General features: G+C 37.7%; 1 protein-coding gene across 1 annotated transcript in view; it reads left to right on the plus strand.

Annotated features, from left to right (window-relative positions):
* The window catches only part of NAV1 (neuron navigator 1), a 247,801-nt gene that overhangs the window by 46,003 nt on the left and 178,720 nt on the right, over positions 1-23,078 (plus strand). Inside the window, 2 exon segments of the mRNA XM_083360193.1 lie at positions 987-1,848; positions 2,980-3,086. Of these exon segments, the coding sequence (XP_083216319.1) occupies positions 1,016-1,848; positions 2,980-3,086 (940 nt within the window). The 5' untranslated portion in view covers positions 987-1,015.

Here is a 23,078-nt window from a genome sequence, read left to right on the forward strand (position 1 = left end):
ATTCTATCTGTCATTGCACAGGCCACACTGCTTGAATCCACACATATATTATACCAATATATTACAACTTTCTAGGTTCTTGGGAAGAACTTGATGCAAATGAAGGCCCACACCAGCTAAAGAATTGGCAGCTATGATCTCACATTGTTGTGAACAGATAATAATTCCTTAATAATTCATAGGTCCTTGGTTAGGATTATTATTAGACTATGAATCTAATTGTAAATTATCTACACATAGTAATAGTCTTGCTATTTTCAAGAACTGATTCCCTCATATTTATTTAGTATGATCATAAAGAAACCAGATTTAGCATGCTGTTACCCAAATGGAATATTACTTCTTTACATAATTCAGTTCAGCTTATAAACCACTGGAGCAGTTTACCAATAGTTGCCGAGAGAAGTGTTAGTTTCTTATATCTTCTATCTATCATGCTAAATGATATAGTAACTATGTTTGAGCTGTTTTTCATCAAACCAGATAGGAGTAAATCTATTATATTAATTTGATGGACTGTATAAAATCAGGAAAAGCTTGATATTTTTATAAAATTGAAGAATAGTTTAACTGACAGTTTGAAGGAAATCAATACACCATACTTTATTTGATTTAAATGACCTTTGTTTATTGAAATAATTCAAATTCAAATATTTATTAGCAATTCATCTTTTACTGAAAAGCTTTTTTCAAAGACTATTCTCGCCTTAATATTGTTTAAATTTAGCACACTCCAAAACTATTTTTATTGTCTTTATATATGATGGTGAGCTTAATTTTACTATTATGTAGACAGAAAATAGCAATTTCAGTGTTATGCAGCTAGCAATCTTTTGCCTTAATGGTAAGTAATATGGAAATGTAAAATTTAAACTAAATTTAAAAAGGATGGAAAGATTTTCACTTGCAGATATACACATCCTTGTGCTGAACAGGTTTGACTCTGACGCGCCAGACTTAATGTTCTCTGATTTATGTTTTCTCAGATTGATTTTCCTCCATACACGTTTTGCTGATGATGAATGGAACAGCCAATGTGAATGCAGCTGGACGCAGCCATTATGCCTCCTCTATACCTATTCCCAGAGCTGCATCTCACAGCAAGATACATACTTTGGCAGCATCTCCTAAACTGCCCCCTAAACAGAACTGTGTGGGAGCATTTTCCTCACCAAGAATATCATCTCCCAGGACAGGGAAGGCACAGGCAAGCTCAACCTGTGGAGCTCCTAAAGGATCGAAACAGAAGCTCGTGATTAAGACTGCAGCTGCTGCAAACCCTAGACCAGAGAAAACAGACATATCTGGGAGCCATGGTGAGACAGAGGAGATGGACTCTGGGCATGGTTCAGGTTTGGTGTCTGGCTACAGTAACCCCTGGGGCTTACCAAAGGCCAATTCCAGAACCACCAAAACTGTGAGGAAAGCTGTTATTCAGACAACCGAGAAAGTAAAGAACACCTCTAAACAAGGTGAAAGTAATAGCAGTCTTGTTGCTATGAAGGTCCTTGGAAAACCCAGCACAATTGCTGAATCTACAAAGACCACTCATCTTCCAGGGAAGAGCCCTTCATATCTCAATCTATATAATGAGACATTAATGCCCAAGACTTCAGATGGATCTACCACAAAGAGGCCTCAGAGCTGTCCAGCAAAAGGTCAATCAGCCTCAGAATCCAACTGGAAGGAAAATGGAACATCTAAGCAAGAAGATAATCCTCAAACAATCTCACTGGATACAAGCAGCCTTAATAAGGGACCTGTGTTACATACAGCACCCATCAGTTTTTCTTCTGTGCCACAGCACAACCATCCCATTATGGCTACCGTTGCCCCTTTTCATTATAGGTAAGTGTCACCGGGTATGTATTCCTAGATGCATCTTTCTTAGGATGTATCTTCTTATTTATTTATTGGATTTTTATCCTGCCTTTATGGTTTTCTATGTAAAGGTAAATAGAAAAAAATCTAGTTCTGCTTTCTGTTATCCAAATATTATTAAATAAGATGCATCATAGGAAATATATCATCCTTTTAGCCCTAGTTTTCTTGAGAAAGTTTAGCATTTGACTGATACAAAAAAAAAAAATCTGAGCCAAGGTGGAGAAGAACAACTCCATTTTTAGACTCTAGCACTAAAAACAAGCTATCACTTAGAGCCAAATTCATTAACACAGTGAGACTTGTTAAGAATTTGATTTGAATAGATCTATACAGACAAGTGCTTGTAGCAAAATTATTTATTTTATTGCTTCTCCAGGTTCTCAGATAGCATTATTGCCTGACCACAGTAGATAGCTTGCTATGGCATCCTAATGGCATATATTGGATTATATGCTCATGGAGATATATATGTATCATAACAATTTCAGAATTGCTCTGATATATGCCAACAGCTGTCATATGCCAGTGCTAGTTCATTCAATTAAAATATTTACTGCACTCATATGTGATATGTGAGTTTGGATAATGTGACTTGGCACCTTAGATCAAAAAAATTGGTTCCTCCTAGAAGAACCTGGTCTTTTCTTTATAAAGGTGCCAGGCAAGAGACAGAACTATGGTTTAATAGTTATAACACTTATGTGCATTGTGTTAAGATAGTTGGAGATATATATGCAAATTGGATCCACTCCAATTTGAATTGTTGATTTGGGTTAGCAAGTTGATCTGACTAAAATTAACTATTTGATTTGGAAAATTAGTCTAATTCAATTTGGATGTCCAAATCCAATAATCAGAATCTTAATCATTTGATTTGAACCCATGTGCGCCTATACAAAAAGGGCCTGAATTGGTCTGAATTGAATTAAGAGCTGTCTATTTTGATTTGAAATAAATCGTTACTTCAGTTTGAAAATTTGATTTCATGACTCAGTGAATCACCTTCAGACTGTTTACAAATTAAGTATTTGCACAACCCTGATATATTATGGATATGAAGAGAAATTGATTGGTTGTGCTTTTTCTGCCTACCAGGTGGCAGGGTGAGAAAGAGAAGAGCAGCCTTTCTCAGAAGGAAGAGACATGTGATGTGCAGCAGCCCAGCCTTTCTGAAGGTCCTGATCTCACCTTGAGAGGCATGAGTAAGTAGAAAGATGGGATCACTCTCTTTAGTGGGGCCATTGGCTCAGAATCCATGGTAAACACATGCGAAAGAAAGTGGATCTGCTTTGGAGCACTGTGGGTAGGATACAACTACCCCTCTTAAAGTAGTAACCACATGCATGGTTCTTCTTGGACACTGATATTTGTGAACGGATTAATTTCTAATGGTCATTTTTCCATTGTCCAATACTGTTCTTCCTTCAGCTTTGAATTTGGGCTTTGGATGCAAAGGAAGAGACCTCAGACCTGCTGATTAATGATGATACAGTATATTCTGAAGTCCAGTATGATGATGTCTATTATAACCACAAAGGTAGCTGAATGAGGTTAGAAGACTGACACTGAAACTTCCTGAATTGAGCTTAAAATACTCAGCTAAAACAGAATAGGTTATTTATTTCATATGGCATTACAGAATACATACACATGCTGCTGCTTCTTGCTGGGAAATCCTTGTGAGGTCATCAGCCAGAAGGTGTAGGTTATTTAGTTGTGACCAAGTCACATTGCCCGGGGAGGCTAGTCTACATTGCACCCCACCAGAATAGGTTCCATAGAGTGAAAGAAGAAAGATCAGTGTTTTCAGAAATAGAATTCACAATTTGGGACTCTCTGCACATTAGTGCCTGAATGTGTATATAGGTAGTCCTCCCCTAGTGATCACAATTGGGACCAGCAACTCCATCACCAACCACAGCAGTCACTAAGAAGAAATCACATAACTGCAAGAAGCTTATAACCGCACTCCCATTTGGTCATTAAGTCACTGCAGTCATTAAGTGAAACCTCACATGACTGTGACTTATGATTTTAATTCTACCTTCTCTAATTAATTCTGCTTGCTGCAAGCAAGTTGCAAAGCACACAAATGGCAATCACATCACCAGTGGTCATAAAACTTTCTTTTGCATCATTGTAACTTTGAATGGTCACTAAACAACAGAGTTGATAAGCAAGAACCACCTATACATGTTTTGCCCATTGCAATTTTTCAGTTTCAAGTAAGACTAATATTCAAACAAACATCTATCTCATGATGTATCAACTGTTACAGATACTACTGTATTGTAATTTCTCTTTGGGAATCTTTATAAAAATGTAAAAGGTTTATGATTATCACCTTTTGTTTTAAGTAGTTGTTTGCTATTTATTTTTATAATAATAAAGAATAGGTCATGCATCTTGGAAGCAGTTAAATAAAGTGGAGTTGGGAATGAGATTTCAGAAGGTTAGATAAGAGAAAAGAATCTGAGTTTACAAATTTGTATTTTTGGGGGGTGGGTGAGAAACAACTGTTAAACCCGGTGGGGGGTTACTTCTGCATAGCTGGAAATGTGATAGCATGTTTGACAAATACCCTTTTTATGACTGTGCTTGGCACACTTACAGAAAAGTATCATATCCGGTGTTTTAAGATCAGATTCTGAAAATATGATCAAAATTGTAAGAAAGCATTTTTATAATCAAATGAAGGCTTAACTACACATGAATGCTGCAATATATATTCTCTTCTTCCAATGTTTTATTTTTAAAGCTGAAAGCAGCTATAAGCTTGCATTCTTGCAGAGAACTGAGGAGAAGAAAGATTCTTTAACTCTTTCACCTCATAGCTCAAAATATTCCTTTCCCATCTCACAACCTCTTATTCCAATTTTATTGGTAAATTGAGACAATGTTCTGATCACAATTTAAAGAGACAATGTTCTGATCACGTTGCAAATTAGGTTTCATTTTTAAAAAAATATGTGGAATGAACTGCAGACTTTTACCCTTTAGGCCAGGGGTCGGCAACCTCGGCTCTTTTATGACTCGTGGACTTCAACTCCCAGAATTCCTGAGGCAGCATAGCTGGCTCAGGAATTCTGGGAGTTGAAGTCCACGAGTCATAAAAGAGCCGAGGTTGCCGACCCCTGCTTTAGGCTATTCAGCAGAAAAAAGTGTGACTCATTTAATAAATGGAACTGAAATATGTTTGCCTTCTCATAATAAATGTAGTTGTAATTGTGAAATAATCCTGTAAGAACCGATTCTAAATATTCACTGAGGAGGATATTTCCTAGTGGAGGAATCATTTTTGAATATTAGATCCAAGATTACTCCAGTAAATTAATATTACAGGTAGTCCTCAACATAAAACAATTCATTTAGTGACTGTTTGAAGTTACAATGGCCCTGAAAAAATGATTTCTGACCATTTTGCACATTTATGACTTTTGCAGCATCCCCATGGTCAAGGGATCAAAATTCAGATGCTTGACAACTGACTCATATTTATGATGGTTGCAATGTCCCAGGGATCATGTGATCACCTTTTGTGACCTTCTGACAAGCAAAGTCAATTGGGAAGCTAGATTCATTTAACAACTGTGTTACTAACTTAAGAGCTGCAATAATTCACTTAACAACTGCGGCAAAAAAGGTCATAAAATGGGGTAAAGTTCACTTAACAACTGTCTTGCTTAGAAACATAAATTTTGGTCTCAGCTGTGGTTGTAAGTCAAGGACTACCTGTATTAGATTCACACGCTGACTGCCTTTGAAAAAGTCAAGTATGTTGGAGAAAGCCATTACCTATGGTAGGAGAATATAACGTGTATTCAGGAATGGATTTTTTGAGTTCCAGTATTGTAGGCTAAGCCTTTGAAGCAGAATAATTAACCTGGTTGTGTGGAGTGTTTAATGGCCTCTGAGTTTAGTTGTTTTCTTGCAGAGGTGCATTGAGTTACCTAGTTGTGTAATGAAACGTTTACCAGAAAACAGCCATTCAGAGAGCACCAAAGACTCCATAATTCAATCTTGAGCTACAAATATTATCTTCTATTGAAACCTGATTGTGAACAACATTCACGGGTATGAAATACCCTATGTCTACATAGGACATTTAAATCACTAATAATAATGTTAAGTGCTATATCACATCAGAAAAAAATTCATAGAGTAGTCATTGATGCATTAGTTTCCTGGCATCTTCTTCTGTCACTTCTACATTCCATGCAGCTGTATTTTTCAACAAATACATCTAGCTATACGCTGATACAATTTAAACTGTTAAAAACCTGATTTGTGGGTAGGCTGTTAAATTAAAGATGCCCTGAATCACATTGAGCGCTAGAAATAATCTTAATCAATCAGTGACATCAATACTGTGCATTAAAATGGAATAAGATAGCAGGTTGCTTCAAAATTCCCTTTTATGTTAACATAATACTTTGAATTTCAGGGTCTATTTGTAGGATATAGGAAAAAAAAGTTATGTTTAACTTTTATATATAACACTTGAATTTAAATGAATAAGGCTAATCAATATTTTGTTTTTTAACTCAAATTACAGATTTGGGGAGTCATATGCCACTCAGAGCCAGTTTGAGGTAGTGGTTAAGGCATTGGGCTAGTAACCGGGAGAATGTTTTGTAGTCCTGCCTTAGGCACAAAGCATAAGCTTGTGCTCGTCACTCTCTTGGTAAACTGAAATGTAGGATCTTTTATAAATGCCTTTTTATGTTTATATAAGATCTATATTTTTCAATGTGTTTTCCTATTTGGTTTATTTCTCTTGGTGTTTCTATATCATGACATTAAAGTGCAGATACACACATAGAAGAATGAAAATTTTAAATGCACTATTGTAAATAAAAATACCCAATCCATTATAATGCTTAAAGAGCCATGGTGGCGCAGTGATTAGAATGCAGTATTGCAGGCTAATTCAGCCCACTGCCAGGAGTGTGATCTTTACCGGCTCAAGGTTGACTCAGCTTTCCATCCTTCTGTTGTCAGTAAAATGGGAACCCAGATTGTTGGGGGCAATACGTTGACACAATGCTGGTCAGCTAGACTAAGCATGAGGAGGCAACCTCACCTCTCATGAAGGACTGTATCAGCATTGCGTACTTAATCCTGCCCTGAGGACTTGAGTGTTGCTGGAGCAACATGCCCAGTTATGTGACTTGTGTGCTTGTGTTGTGTATCCTGACCCGTTTGACTCATGGACTGCTTTCCTGGACTTTGTGTGTGCCCATTGGATTTAGTTATCCAGTGACCCTTGCCTTATTGAGCTCAGAATCCAGACCTATGCAATGGGAGTGCTTTCTGAGGGCCTGTTTTGTGTATGTGTGTGGGGGGGGGTTGAATAATCACCTGTAGAACTCTTGCCGTACATGTGTGTGTGGGGGGAGGGAATGGGGCAGGACAGTCAGGATCGAATTCCTGGCAGTGAGCCGTGAGCAGTGAGTTAGCTTGCAATACTGCATTCTCACCTCTGCACCACCAAGGCTTCTGCACCACGAAAGGAAGTTACTCTTGTATTCATGTAATCACTAAACTGCATCCAATCCACTTTATGATCTTTCTTGTAGTCCTCAGAGCTTCTTGTATCGCCATTAATAAAACTTCTGCAATATAGTACCTACTTTCCTGTCATCCTGAAGCAGAAAATACACGAAAAGTCTACCTTAAAATGTCTTAGGGTGGGAGCACCAGATGGTATTCAAATCCCCAGGGAATATCAGGACTGTAAACTACATTGAGAAGTTGAAAAAAATATTCCAAAAGAAGGGAATGGCAGATCGCTTCCATATTGCTGTAAACTTCATGGATGCCTCCAGAAAAAGTGTCAAGTTCATCTTAAAGGAAAGCGTATGTTTTATACCTTAAAACAGCATCACAAAATTGGAAGGGAATATTCTGGTTTGGGATTTCCAATTGGGAAGTTCTCAAATCCAACCCTAATTTATATTAAGGCAAAGGGCTTCAATACATCTGATGAAAAAGAACCAATCTTTTATTTGAGTAATCAGTCCCACTGCCAGAGTGTTCTAATTATTAAGTTTAACATAATTTGAAAATGAATAAACCTTCAACACCCCAAACCTTAATACAAAAATTAAAATCATATTATTGTTTATGTTTATGGTTTCACTAATTGATTCCTGCCTCCTCCTCCTCTCCACTCCCCCAACCACAAAATCTGCACCCACTGGATCTAAATCAAAGATGCTGAGAACTGAAATTCAGGAAAATTGTGAAGAACAGGACTTTAGGACTGTGAGATCTCACCAAATTACTTTGTTTGGAATAAACAGGGAACAGTTTTCTATTAAATTTTGGATTGCTTTGCAGAAAAAGTCATTGGGAGGGAAGGTCATTCAGATCACCCTGAATCCATAACAATCTAAACTTGGCGAGAGATTGTTGTCCTAATTGCAAATCAGCCTTTCTCAGCCAAACTGAAAATAGCTCAAATAAAGTGGTACGAATATAGGTACCTTGATTAAACTTAAGTAAAATAAACTTTTCACATCTACTTACTTTTAATTGTTTTAATTCATAGGTTTAATTGTTGTGGTGTAAAGGGTGAAATCAGGTCAATCTATTGGGCAAATATTTAAAATGGGTTAATTTAGCAACACTTAATGTGTTATGTGCAGAGGGCCAAATAATCCCTATAGTTCAAACAACATACTAAGATCCAATAGAATTTATTCATTTTTGTTAAGTGTATTATATGAGCCCAGCCTTTAAAATTTATAAGCTATAATCTACTGGAGAAATAAGCAATTATTGCTGAATTATGATGCAGTATTCTCTACTATTGAACATGTTTTCTAAAGTTCTAAAGAGTTTTTAAAGTCCTCAACTTTTCTAAAGTTCTCTCTTCTGTAGGAGTTGTATTTCAGCAATGTCTGAGTAGTTCATTTTTTCTATGTCTAGTTGATGGCTTAGTGCGTTGTGTGAATACAACCAATGCTGTTCTGAAATCTGCTTGGTATTTTCTCAAGTTTTCCTCACTTGTGAAAGAAACGTCTGCTTTTTTGAATTTCTTTCATTTTTCCCCTCTAGTTTTTAAATTGAAGGTGACAGATAGTGCTACAATTGGTGCTGGTATTTTCTCTTTTCCTCTCCCTGATGGCTGTACAGATTTCTTAATCTGAAAATTCTCACTAAGAGGACTTCTGTTATGATATATTCCTTAGAGTTAAAATGAAATGAGAAAGTCCTTAGAGATTATAGATTGCTGGAGAGATGACTGTTCAGTGAAAAACAGGACATGACTTTCAGTGAGATAATTGTATAATGAAAGATGACTGCTTGGTCATTCTTTACTAATTACATACAACAGACATGTCAAACACAAGGCCCGGGGGCCGGATCTGGCCCGCGAAGTGGTTTCATGTGGCCCGTGAAGCCATCCTGGAAACAGTGAGGGAATGGCCCCCACTGCCTTGGCCCTGGCCCAGAGACCCTCCTTCTGCCAGAGACCCTCAGATCTGTCCCACTCCTGCCCAGGCCCCCATAGGCACCCTTGATGCGAACAATGTAGAGCTGGCCATGCCCACCCAGTAGGCCATACACACTCTAGCCACACCCACCCAGTAGGCCACACCCACCCTGGCCATACCCACCCGGCCACCTGAGGGCAACCGCAATGCTGATGCGGCCCTCAATGAAATTGAGTTTGACAGCCCTGACATACAAGAACATCACATTCCATCCATGAGGGTTTCATCAAAGTTCTCTTCTACTGTGATAACATTTTAATCCCATCAAATCGATTAAGAACTGCTAAAAATGTAGGAGAAACTTTCTGCACAAAAAATGATTTTTCTGTTGGTAATTAACAGTATTTCAGATTCTTCCTTTCTTGTGATAGCTGCACTGATGTACAGTAAATGGGGGAGGACAAAATGGAAAAGGAAACAATTTTCTTTATCAGACTGGATTCATCAAAAGGTTAAGAAAGAAACAGGATCAGCACATCCAACTGCCTTTATTTCAATGGACTTAGTGATTTATTGTAATGGTATTCATTACTAGATAAGTCCTTTGTGGCTTGACAGCAGTGGTGTGCAGGTTTTATGTCCTGGGGCACATTTTTAATTTTTTAAACATGCTTTTGACCTCTACAAGTCCCCTGGGGATATTGCCAGTGAAGCTGTCACTGTTCTGAAAAAGTCCCGGCTGTTCCTTTTGCAGAGAATATTTTTTGGGTTGAAGAGTCAAAGCACAAAATAGATGTGTTAAATCTTAGCACACAAATTTTTGCAAGCGAGCAAATCATGCAGCTAGCTGATAACTGATAATTTCAGTGGCATGGTTTGGGAATGCACTATATGCCTCTAAAATAGGATGTGGAAGGGCCATTGTTCCTAGGTAGTGAGAGTCTGTGATAGTACAGAGAGGAAATGCATTTCCAGGACCAAACAGTCTTTCTTAATAAAGAAGGATAGTGTGCGTTGAGATGCACATAGGCAGATGGATTGTCAGACGTTTATCGGGTGTTACTTGTAACCTGACTGCTTTGACAGATGGGAGGTCCATAGTCAGTTCTGAGATGGTGGTTCATATCATGAGGGTGGGGGCAGAGGGAGGGAGAACACAATCATTGTTGAAGAGGAGGGGGGGTGACTGCAATAGGCCTAATAGCATGAGATGGGGTAGAGGTGAACAAAGGGGCAGGCAACGGCTTCCATAAGTGATGGCTTTTGTGCACTGTACAAGAAAGCATTGCTCAAAATTTCCTGACCTTTTGGGAAGGTGGTTTAGTTACATCTCATCCTTTCTTGTCCATTGTTCTCTTCTGCTTTTTTACATAGGCTTCCAGGTAGAAAAGAAAAAAGGCAATTGACAGCAATCTTCACAATTTTGTGGCCTTTCTTGATTTCATGCTATGGATTGATTTCTAGATTCCTTTAATATTTTATAGAAAAACCAGGTATAAATGGAAGAGAAACAGATAATTCTGATGTTAAACCTACTCACTTGGGAATAAATACCATTTTCTCTTTCTTTTTGATAGCAGAGAATCACACATTGTAATAGAAGAATAAATGCAATATAATGAGAATTTATGAATGTGTATATGGCTCAGCAACTCTTCCTTGAAAATAAAATGTACTTTAAGAATAATCAGAAAGAAAGACTGCTGTGTGAGCAAAATCAGTTCCAGCAGACCTTGACAGGCTGACACTGGCTGTTGCCATGACACCTACCATTTGCACAGGAGGGTCACTGGACTTCAGCTTCAAATACAGCCTTACATTAACTGCTGGGGATTATTGCTAAGTATTTCTTATTGCTAAATACATTTGATTACTGTCTTAACCAACCTCAATCCTAGCCAATTCATGCTGCTACCTGTACTCATCCTCATGGATGATTATTGCTAGGAGTTATCACTATCATTGATGATTACACACCCTACTGGCTGCTTCTATATGACTGAGGGAAACAAGCTTTTAGACTTTGCTAAACTGAGGGTGCGTAGTGTGTGGTTCACTATTTTGTTGGTTTTGTGCCTTCAGGTCAGTGTTGAATTCTGGTGACTGACTGGACAAGTCCTTGCAGGGTTGTTGTTGTTTTTGCAGAAGTGGTTTCTCATTGCCTCCTTCCTAGGCTGAGAAAGAGTGAGTGGTTCAAAGTCACTCTGTTGGGTTCATGCCTAAAGTAGGACCAGGGTCTCTTGGTTTCTAGCCTGAACCTTAGCCACTACACCACACTGGATTTCTGAAATTCAATATTCAGCTTTTATCTTAGTCTCAGAAAACCAGGCTTACCAAGCATGTTATGGAAGGTCAGCTATTGGTTCATCGTATGGATGTACCTGGGCTTTAGTATGCATACAGTATCTATTGCACTGAGGATTACTCCTTCTTTCCTCGTTGCTGTCAGACTTAAGAATCCTCATATAACACCATTAGAATGTTTTGGGGAAAAACTTTTAGTTAGCACCATGTGGATTTTTTTCAAAAACATTATTTGAATATGCTCTTTGAGCAACTTTAGTTTGATCATTCCAGTAAAAAAAAGAAAGTTTACTTTCTTCAAAGTGTCTCAGGGATTGTTCTATTGTGTGCCTGAATGTGATATACCGTAACTTGTGCTCCATCTCCTTCAGAAGTGAAGCAGCCAATGCCTAGTTAAGAAGATGTGTAGAAATACGATACATGACACATGAATCATGAAAATAGAATTTGAGTAGAAATAGATTATGAAAACATGGAAAGTAATGAAGTTGCTTACAGAAAAATGGACCAAGAGGCTGTGGATAATTGTAAAAAAGAATTGATGAATTTTTCTTTTTATTGTTTCACGTAAACTAAGCCATAGACTATAGATTTATTCTAGATAGTTTTGTAAGCTGTGTGAGAACTCCTGATCAAGTTCCATGTAAAATGCGGAAGAAATTGGATTTAGGACTCTATTTTGCAGATACTAAGCGTTGTGAAGTTACAGGTTGTCCTTGACTTACGCCCATTCATAACTAAGTTATATGATGGCACTTATGACTGGTGCTTGTACTTATGATGGTTGCAGCCTCCTCGTGCTCACATGATCAAAATTTGGGTGCTTGGAAACCAACATGTACTTACAAGAGTTGAAAAAAGCAGAAAGAGGAATCTTCCATAAAACTTGCCATTGTGCCTCTGCCACTAGCTTCTGGAGGGGAATAGCTTTTGAGGGAGGAACCTATGCATAGACTGCCCATGTGATTTAGAATGCTGTACATTGTGTCTAACCAGGCTATCACTTAAAAGCAGTGATGGGAATATGGAAAGAGGATGTGTCCAGTGCACATAGCCCAAGTCTTTCTATTGACATGATTATAATTGTGGTAGAAAGTTTTGCTGAATAGGGCTTATACCTATTCAGAAATGGGATGTTCGCTTGTTTTACTCTCAAGATTTTGCTGTTACTTATTATTAATTTCTTTTGGAAACTGCTGATTGTCTTTCCATCTACTTTCTGAATTTCTGCCAGGCTTTAGCAACAAAGCACTCTATTACTGGCTGTAGTTGGAGTTGCTTAGATAAATTTGACTTGGAAGGGAGTGAATGATGAGGTTTCCCAGGGCAGAGATAGTAATAATTTTGGACAAGAGTCATCTGATAAGAGGATTGAAAATTAATTCAAATTTAATAGACAATGAGTTACCCCAGTAACACAGATCCCCTATTGCCACATGCAAAATAGGCCATTCCTAACACATTGAGAAAATTGATCTATTCAAACATCAACTCTATCGTTTTCTTGCATTTGCCCTTCAAGGAATAAGTCCCCTGTTCTCTTAAAAATGAGAGACTGCTCTGGAAAGGAAAAAAATCTGAATCTCCCCATTGCAAAACAATGTAATCAATGTGAGAGTACTGTGTTGAGTTCGTCTTTCCCACTCTCATGAGGACATCTGATCCTCATGAGCCTAGGCCCAGCTGGGAACAGCTGTCCTAGACTGTAACCTTCCTGGGAGAATAGAAATCTGGGGTTCATTGCCACATCTCTACTGCAGCCTTTCCACAAGTTCCTGCTGTTTAATTTACTCTGGCTGGAAATTGTAGCAATTGGTTAAGCAATAGTCTCTGCTTGGCCCTGTGGATGAAATATTATCTAGCATGACCAAGCCTGAAGGATGGATGAATAGTGATTTGGTATGGGAACTAATTCCCAGTCTTCATTGCTTCAGCTGCTGGAGGGAGAAGTATGAGACATGTGCCTCTCCCTTCCCATTTATGACGGTGGAAGGAACTTGGCAAGGACTAGGGCAGTTGATTCCTTGTCCAGTGGTGGTAATGTAGTTCCCTTCCCAAGCATTTAAAATTGACTGTGTTTTTTTGCAAATGATATGAAATTCTGCATGGCTCTTTCTTTTCCATCTAGACTCTATAAATCAAACATACATAATATCTGTATACATAATATCTGTATAACATAATGTCTGTTCAGCTAGAGCAGACATGTCAAACACAAGGCCCGGGGACCAGATCCGGCCTGCAAAGTGGTTTCATGTGGCCCGCGAAGCCATCCTGGAAACAGTGAGGGAACGGCCCCCACTGCCTTGGCCCTGGCCCAGAGACCCTCCTCCTGCCAGAGACCCTCAGATCTGTCCCACTCCTGCCCAGGCTCCCATAGGCACCCTTGATGCGAACGATGTAGAGCTGGCCACACCCACCCAGTAGGCCACACCCACCCAGGCTGCACCCACCCAGCCCCCTGAGGGCAACCGCAATGCTGATGCGGCCCTCAATGAAATTGAGTTTGACACCCCTGAGCTAGAGGATACTTTTACAGTCAGCTTTTAGATTCTCAAAAGTGTTTAGGCGTTGCTAACTTCTTCACGTTACAAGGTTACAACAAGGGGGAAGAGTTCAGAAATGGGTAAGAAAACAAGATTAACACAACTCCAGCCCTTTCCCTATAGCTGAGTTACTTTGGGCATCAAAGACCTTGGCACCTTAAAGCAGTGTTTCTCATCCCTGGCAAGTTTAAAATAGGTGGACTTCAACTCCCAGAATTCTTAGAGGGTATATGTATATGTATGTGTATGTGTATGTGTATGTATATATATTGAATTCCTCAGGAGAAATCAACTTGGGAGAACATGAAGCATGGAAAGAACCAGCAACTGCTGCAGCTGTTTTGCTCTTTAAAATCAGCATCACAGCATAACCATGTATCGGTGTGTACCCCAAACATATCTGCATATAATAATTCTGGATGTTTCTCTGAATAGATTCTAGATATTAATATGGATTCATTATTTTATTTAAATATATAAATTACATGAAAAAGAATCTCCTAAATAAATCCACATTATATAGTAACTATTTCCCCTATTTTTTGTGAAAATGATTTATTCCTCTCTTGTACAAAAATAAAATCATAACTGGGAGTCAATTCTGTGGGTTGTTTATACTTATGAAAATAGAAGATATTTGTGAATGATGTCTTAAACTTTTTTGTGTAGTTACATCTTATAATTATGCAGAACTATGCAAGTATTTTGAGCTTCTTTTCTCTTGGAGGACGTTATAGGAATTTTGTAGTAAGATAGGATTGAGCAACTGTTTTGAATCTAAGTAACAGTCTATACAATGTACTTTGCCAAGCGCTACACTTGTGGGGGGAAGGGGTGTGTGTGTGTGTGTGTGTGTGTGTGTGTGTGTGTGTGTAGGGAAAGAGATGGCATCAACCAAGCCCATAGGATTGCTGGGGGATGCAGTAAAGAAAAGTCCATGTATACTGCATTTTGCTCCTTAGAATAAAAGCAGGAAATAATAGTAAGAAAATAAAGTGATTGAGATCAGAGCCCAGCTAAAGGGTGGGGTTTCTTCCTCAAAGTATTTTTAGAATATAAAGATCTATTTATTTACCAATCATGTTTATATAGCCACCAATCTCACCAAAGGTGGGCAATGAACAAGAATCAATAAGAATAGGTTATCCATTGCCCATCCCTGTAGTAAGGGAAAGGGGCGTGATCATTGTTTTACCTACAAGGGCGGGCATGTTTGCTGGTTTAATCTATTAAGCAGTCCTTCTGGTTGCAGCAGTCTTACAATTGTGTGGTACAGCTGTGCTTGGATGAGATGCTTAATTGGGTGAGTTAAAAAAACCAATGGCTACATACAGCATGTAGAACCTGGACAATTAGATGGAAACTTACGAAGGGAGAATCAACCTAGAACTAAGTAGAAATTTTCTGACAGAACAATTAACCAGTGGAATAACTTGCCTCCAGAAGCTGTGTGTGCTGCAACACTGGAGGTTTTAAAGAAGAGATTGGACAACCATTGTGTGAAATGGTATAGGGTTTCCTGCTTGAGCAGTGGGTTAGACTAGAAGACACCCAAGGTCCCTTCCAACTCTGTAATTAATTTTAATTTTTTTTTAATTTTAATCCCATTTATATCCCGCCCTTCTCCGAAGACTCAGGGCGGCTTACAATCTAAAGCACAAATCAATGTGCTTAGCAATAGCTAAGGTTGTTGTTATTGTTTTAGTGGCAAAGCCTTTTGTGTGAACTTAGTCCAAGCGGGAATTTACATTTCAGTGCATTGTACAAATGAGTTTACTCAGTAACCAAGTTAAGCATATTGCACAAATATAGTCATTCATTTTAAAGGGGCCTTCAGGTCATCCCGTTTAAAGCCATTCACCCAGTCCCATTGCTACAGTATTTGACTGGAGTTCAGAGTGAGATTTTTTAGTGCTTACACCATAGTTGTTTTCCCTCTGGAAACATACATGCTCATTTTATAGGAATATTTCCCGTGAAATGTTGCCCAAATGAAATAGGGGGAACTGATTTCTTGAGAGAAGGCCAGGTCCTTTCCTCAAGTTGTGTCTCACCAGGAAATTGGGACTGGAAGTAAGTCCCAGTCCAAATGGCAAGCATATAGCAGTATGGTTTGTTCCCTCTAATTGTTTAACTTTCAATTATCTTTACTCAGACTGCACAACTCTACTTTCTTTTGACCTTACCCCTCTGAAGTCCATTTTAAAGTTTTTTTAAAAAAAATGTGAAGGAGACTAAAATTTATAGTAAAAGTGAAACATATTAGCGGAGCTCAGTGGCAGATGCACCATGACTCAAAGATAATTGAGAAATAAAGCCCTGCTCTTCCTAGAAGCTGATGCCTGGTGTTTCCCATTTACACAGATATTTTACTCCATCCCCACCAGGCTAATGGCTGGATCCACATATATACTCTAAAGCAATTTTTTAAATAAACAGAAGAAATCCACAAGTATTTCATCCATCTCAGATGTGTTTGTAGGCTACGTGTCCCTTATCTCAACCATTGATAGAGGGATGAGCGTTAAGGGGCAAAGTGGGAAAGGAGAAAATTGAGTTACCTTTATTCTTTATAAGAATAATTAAGTAACAGAAAGAAATTCCCTTGTGTAATCTTGTTTTGTAAATCTATCCAACTTCTGTTTTTCTTATTCTTTCTATTTCAAATTGATGGCTGTTGGGATGGCTGTTGCCAAGGTAGCAAAGGAGCTGTCTCTGAAGAAAAGATAGAAGGATGTGCAAAGAATATAAAACCAGTGAGCATGTATGACAGTGAATAAAAAAGATGATTATGGATAATTTTCATTTTATAACATCCACTAGCTGTTTTTTGAATGCTATTTTCATTTTATGAGTTTACTGACTTTTGTTAGGATAGCATGTATAAACATACAAACGTTTCTACGAAGTTCCAAACTTCCTTTCAGTTGGTATGATTTGGGGAAGCATTTTACTCTATTATATAGTTATGTATTCTATAGTATATGTACAATGATGAGAAAGGAAATTTCTGAACAAAACAATAAGTATGTTGCTGTTTTTGCTATTTAAATGTATGCTTACAATTGGAATACTTACATACCTACATAATTCTAGTGTATAATATGCACAAACAACTTCTTATAGAAGTTTCTTAATTTGTGAAGGTTATATAAGGAATGGAATATGCATTACAAATATGATATAGAGAGTTATGATTTTAGTTCTGCTCCCTTATAGCTTGGAGATGAATGACAAATCCCACAACAATCTGCAAGAAAGATTGTTGCTGTAAACTAATTCCATTTTCATGGCAAATACTCTGTTCATCTGATTTAAAAACCCTGCAAGAATTGTTGGATTATGTGTTATAGTAACAAAAAATATGGAAACTATTCTGTATTCTCTTTAAGAACTTTGCTTTCCTCCATCTTTATACTGTAATTGATATGTAGAATGGATGCCATTTAGGATGTTCAGTGAAGGTATAGCTATATATTTTAATTCAATCAGGACCTGAAGTAAATTAGATCTTTTTGGTTGTATTAGCCACTCATGCCTATGGCGTTAGGTATAATAGTTTTTTTAAAAAAAATTTAAAATATTTTTTAAAAGGTAAGGCTTTGGACATTAAACTTTTTTCAGGCTATCTCATAAATTCTCCTTATATAAACCCCATAAATTCTGTGTCCTGGTCATATCATCCAGGAATTTGAAAGGGGAAAGAGACATTATATGCTTCATAGTAAACAACTGAATGATTAATTGATTGCATACTATCAAACCAGTGTTTGTTTTATCAGCCACATGGATAGGCCTTTTCCAGCACGATCTGTCTGCCACCTAGCCCTTCAGATTCTCCAATGGTATACTGTACGCACAGGCTACACCAAGTCCATCCAACAGTTTTACTGCTGTTGACCCTTTTCTCTTTTATTCTACCTTCCCCAGTATTATAGATTTCTCAAGGGAGCTGTGTCTTTGCATAATGTGCCCAAAATGTGGTAATTTCAATCTGATCAATTGTGTCTTGAATAAAATATCTGGATGATTTGTTTATGATTCATTTGTTTGTTTTCTTGGCAATTCATAGTATTGTTAGGAGTTTTATCCAACCCCAAAATTTAAAACCATCAATACTCTTTTAATCCTGTTTCTTCAAAGTCTAACTTTCACTTCTATATAATGTCACAGAAAAACCACTACTTGCACGTTTCTATTTTTTTGACAGTATAACAGCATTCAAATATCTTTGTCAGAGCCATTATTGCAAAGTACTAGTCCACGGTTATATTTCTTGGCTGCTGGTTCCTTTAGGGCAGGTAGTTGATCCTAAAAGGCAAAAGCTATTCACCACTTCAATATATTTATTATCAATTGTAAGGTTAATTGCTTTACCTGTTGTCATTATTTTAGTTTTCTCTGTATTTAAAGTTGTCCCACTTTTTCACTGTAGTTTTTGATTTTCATTACTATATTTTCTAGATCATTTCCATTTTCAGCTATGATAATAGGGTTATTAACATAAGAATATTGATGTTTCTTTTTCCAATTTAAAACTATCCTCATTCTCCAATCCAACTCCCCTCAATATATATTCAACATACAAGTTAAATTCACTAAGAAGTAGTTCATTGCTAAACTGGAGTCAATCTATTTCACCATGTTCCAACCAGACATCCATCTGCCTGTGTATGGATTTCTCAAGAGTGCAATGAAATGTTCTGGGATTCCCATTTTTCTAAGGACATTCACACTTTGATATGGTTGATACAATCAAAGCTCTTTATACAATGCATGAGACATATTGACTGGTTTTTTTTTGGATTCTTTGGTTTTCTTAATTATCCATCCTGCATTGGCAATAATGATTCTTGTTCCTTGACCTTTTCTAAAATCATCTGGTTTCCACCTTTCCATCTAGATGTCTAATCTTTGCTTGGATGGTCCTAACCATTATTTTACTAATATGTGGAATTATGGAAATATATAGGTAATCCTTGACTTACAACCATTTGTTTAGTAACCATTCAAAGTTAGAATGGTATTGAAAAAAGTGACTAATGGCCATTTTTCACACTCACAAGTGTTGCAGTATCCCCATGCTCACACTAACAAAGTTTGAATGCTTGGCAACTGGCATGTATTTATGACAGTTGCAGTGTCCTGGGATCATGTGATCACCTTTTGTGACCTCTCGTACTTCCATACTTTTTGCAATCTCACATGTACATATGCAAGGAAGGATATTTGCATAATGATATTGTAACGCATGTTACATCAATGCCCTCCCCAGGAAGCTATATTGGTCTAAGACCTATTTTTTCCCAATATGCTTCTGTTCAACCTAAAGCTGTTTGCATTTTCCATGAATAATAATGCCAGTTAACTTATTCTGAAACATTTTTCATGGCTTGTTGCTTAATTTGGCAATTTAATTGCATAACATACCCTTGCAAAACCTGAGGTCTCTGATGAGGTCAACAACTAATGAAGAACTTCCACTTGCAGATTTAAGTCAATTAAAAATTAAGATATGTTTTAGTGTTTAAATTATATATAATTGAAATGCCTAATCTAAATTCATTGCCTTTAGTCTCACCTCTGTTTGGCAGGTTGGTGATTTTAGACTGACCAAGAAAAGAGTGTAAGCCAGCCTTGCCAGCCACGTATGTGCTCTTCAGATTGGCTGAAGTGGAAATTCTCATAGTCTCCAGCTGCATGGCCAATTCATGTTATATGTGTATGGAAGTTATGTCTATGACATTACAAAATATTGGCAGCTGGTTTATTTATTCTTTCACAAATTCTTTGTAGTGTTATATAAGAATCTTATCATATTCTCCAGATGTGTTGGACTGTGATTTTTGTTACCCCCCCCCAATGAAGGGGGGGTAACAATATCCAGCTGGGAAATATGATAGTTGTCGTCTAAAACATCTGGGCTACATTTAGTTATAGAATACTGTCCTGTTGGCTCTGCTGTGATTTGAAAAAGCTGAGGCTTGAAATCTTTGCCTGAAGCAATTTTCTGCCTGTTCATTTCCATCGCCCCTTTTTCTTCTCCATTCTACATGGTAATGCTCTCTAATGTGATATATCCTGTCCGTTGCCATAGCATCCTTTGTGAGGTCACCAGATAAAGCTAATTGCCCCCTCCCACAGGAAGAATAATTAGTGAAGAGAGAGAGAAAGGGAGAGGACTGTAATCAAAGCCCACTTCCCTTAGTTTGATTTAGATGAAGGAAAAGCATACAGATAGGCGCCTGTCCTTTAACTGGGAAAAGGGTAAGGAAGGCTTGTTCAGGCAATTAGCCTCAGGTGGGTGGTGTGCCATTTATCCTTGCTTATTGGCTTCAACCCAGGGGTAGCTATGGAGAGATTTCTTAAAATTATCTCATAAATGAACAGCATGAATTCAGTCCTGATTACACTCAAATAAATGTTTTGAGAATCTGCACGTAAAGTACATGCTTTTGGAATAGTGGAAGGTGACAGGGAAGCTCCTGCAGCTGCTTCAAAAGGAGATGAGCCCACATACTATTCATAAGTAATTGTTTCGAAACTGGACAGTAAGTGGCCCCATCCGCTTTTTAGGCAGCTGCAAGAACTTCCCAAGGGCATGTTGTCAGTTGGCTGCACTTTACCACTGAAAATCAGTGACATGATTTACTCTCAGTATTTAGTTGGGAAACAAATGTTTTTAAAATATTTATTAACATTTATACATCAGTAAAATGTATCTGCGCTAAACATTCTATCAGTGCACCATCTAGTGGTGTCATTTTGTGATCATCCCTTCTCCTGGAGTCCCTGCTTTAGGAAGCCCCTTAACTTCCGTCCAAAGCTGGGTCCCTAGACAATGTCACCAGGGATTCTCCTAACAGCAGCAGCAACAACAACAAGAGACCCTGACTTCCTAGATCTTTCACTGACTACCTGGTTTCTCCATATGGATTAATCTACCAATCCATTATAATAATAGAAGAGAATAGCTCAGGATTGAAGTGTGAAGTCCTTGGTGCTCTCTGAGCTTGGAGAGCATTAAGGACTCCACCAATCCCTTTATCTCCAGCAAATGCCCTTATTAATCACCTCTAACCAACATAAACTATGCTGCCTGAGAATGACCAGATGTATAGTCTATCTAAAACATTTAGAGGACATAAGGTTGGAAGAAAGTGATGGCAACACTGTCAGGTCGATTAGGAACAAAATCAAAAGCACCGTCTTACATTGTAGGAAATTCTCAGTGACAAAGAATGTCTGACAACAGGGTGATCTACAGTGAACTTTTGGTTCCTGCAGGTGACTGACCATTAGACCTCAGTGTCACCCCAGTGACTCATAAGTGCATTCATCACTCTCATGTGCCTAGACAAAAAGTTGAGCAGTAATTTTGAGGCTGCTTGAGAAAAACATATTTGCCTGAATTTTCTTGTTTTGTTCTGTGACTCATTGGAACTGAATTTGTGTCTGCCTCATCCATCCGTTACATTAGACCAGGTGTGATAGCCAAAACAGCTAAAGTAGCAGCATAAGTTTACTTTTCACAGCCATGCTCTTTTAATCAATTTTCTTGGCATTTAGATCAAGGTCACTAATCAATATTAGACCTGATATTGCTTGTGAGGTTTTAAGAAGCCTAAGTACAAAAGTTACAAAATAGAAGCTCACTAAGATACTTTTTATGCAGACAAATTTCTGTTCAAAATATAGCAAGGAATTGTGCCATACTAATTAACACATAAACAGCTTCATCCTTCAACCCATTTCTTGCCTACTTGCCTGCCTGCCTGCCTATCTGTTTGCTTGCTTGCAAAGTCAATTTTGTTTCAAAATAGCATTGAAGCACCTTTCCCGTTTCACATTTCTCTATAAGCATTACATATGATTCATCCTTTCATGACATTGCATTACATGTATCCCTGCCTCCAACTTTGTACAATTGGATGCTAATAGCGAAGGTATGGAAGTGTTTGATATACAGACATCTCTAAGTGTTAAGATTGAATCCATGTTTCAGAGAGAGTAGGGGAACCCAAGATGGGATTACCATCAATTCCCATGCTGTATAGTGTCATACTTATTGGAGAAGAAGGTAAAGTGTAGAAAAGTTTATAGCTCCATTCTAAATACTATTCCCTGCCATCTAATGAATGATAGTTCTCTACTCTGTCTGCAAATAGAAATTATTCCATTGTTTGATCTGTATAACCAAAACTTTTAGCATTTTAGCACAAACATGGGATATGGGTGGTATAAAAATTTAATAAGTAACTAAGTACCGGTAAGTAAGTAAGTAAGTAAGTAAGTAAGTAAGTAAGTAAGTAAATAAATAAGATATCCAAGGCAAGACATCCATTTTTATCACAGGAATTGTCCTCAGCAATGGCAGTTATAGTTTCCTTCATCTTAACATGTCTTTAAACACATTCCATGTCTTAACATAGTTATTTTGACATAACATACAGTTCATAATTATCATACTATCTCTCTATCTTAAAACCTGATTTATTCATCAACTCTATTTGATATAAAATTTTCATTTTTTTCTTAAAATCTTCATCTTCTGTTTATTAATCTTGAAAGCTGCTAGTACACTAAATTCTTTCAGTTGCACATTAACATTTCAATTCCCTTTAAAGGATCTTCAAACCTAACACCTAATTATCTCAAGAGCCCTTAACTTATACAGTTGTCCTCAATTTACAACAAGTCACTGAGCATACATTCAAAGTTATAAAAGATTCTGGAAAAGGGATTTATCATTCTGATTTGAAGTTCCAGCATCTGCTTCCTTGCTCCCTATGGTCATGTGACTGCATTTTGGGTGCTCAGCATTTATGTACGTTTGCTACATCTTACAGTCATGAGACCACAATTTATGCATTTATGACATTTTTGCCAGAAACCAGTTTCC

Source organism: Vipera ursinii, assembly GCF_947247035.1.
Source record: "Vipera ursinii genome assembly, chromosome: 3".
Taxonomy (NCBI): Eukaryota; Metazoa; Chordata; class Lepidosauria; order Squamata; family Viperidae; genus Vipera; species Vipera ursinii.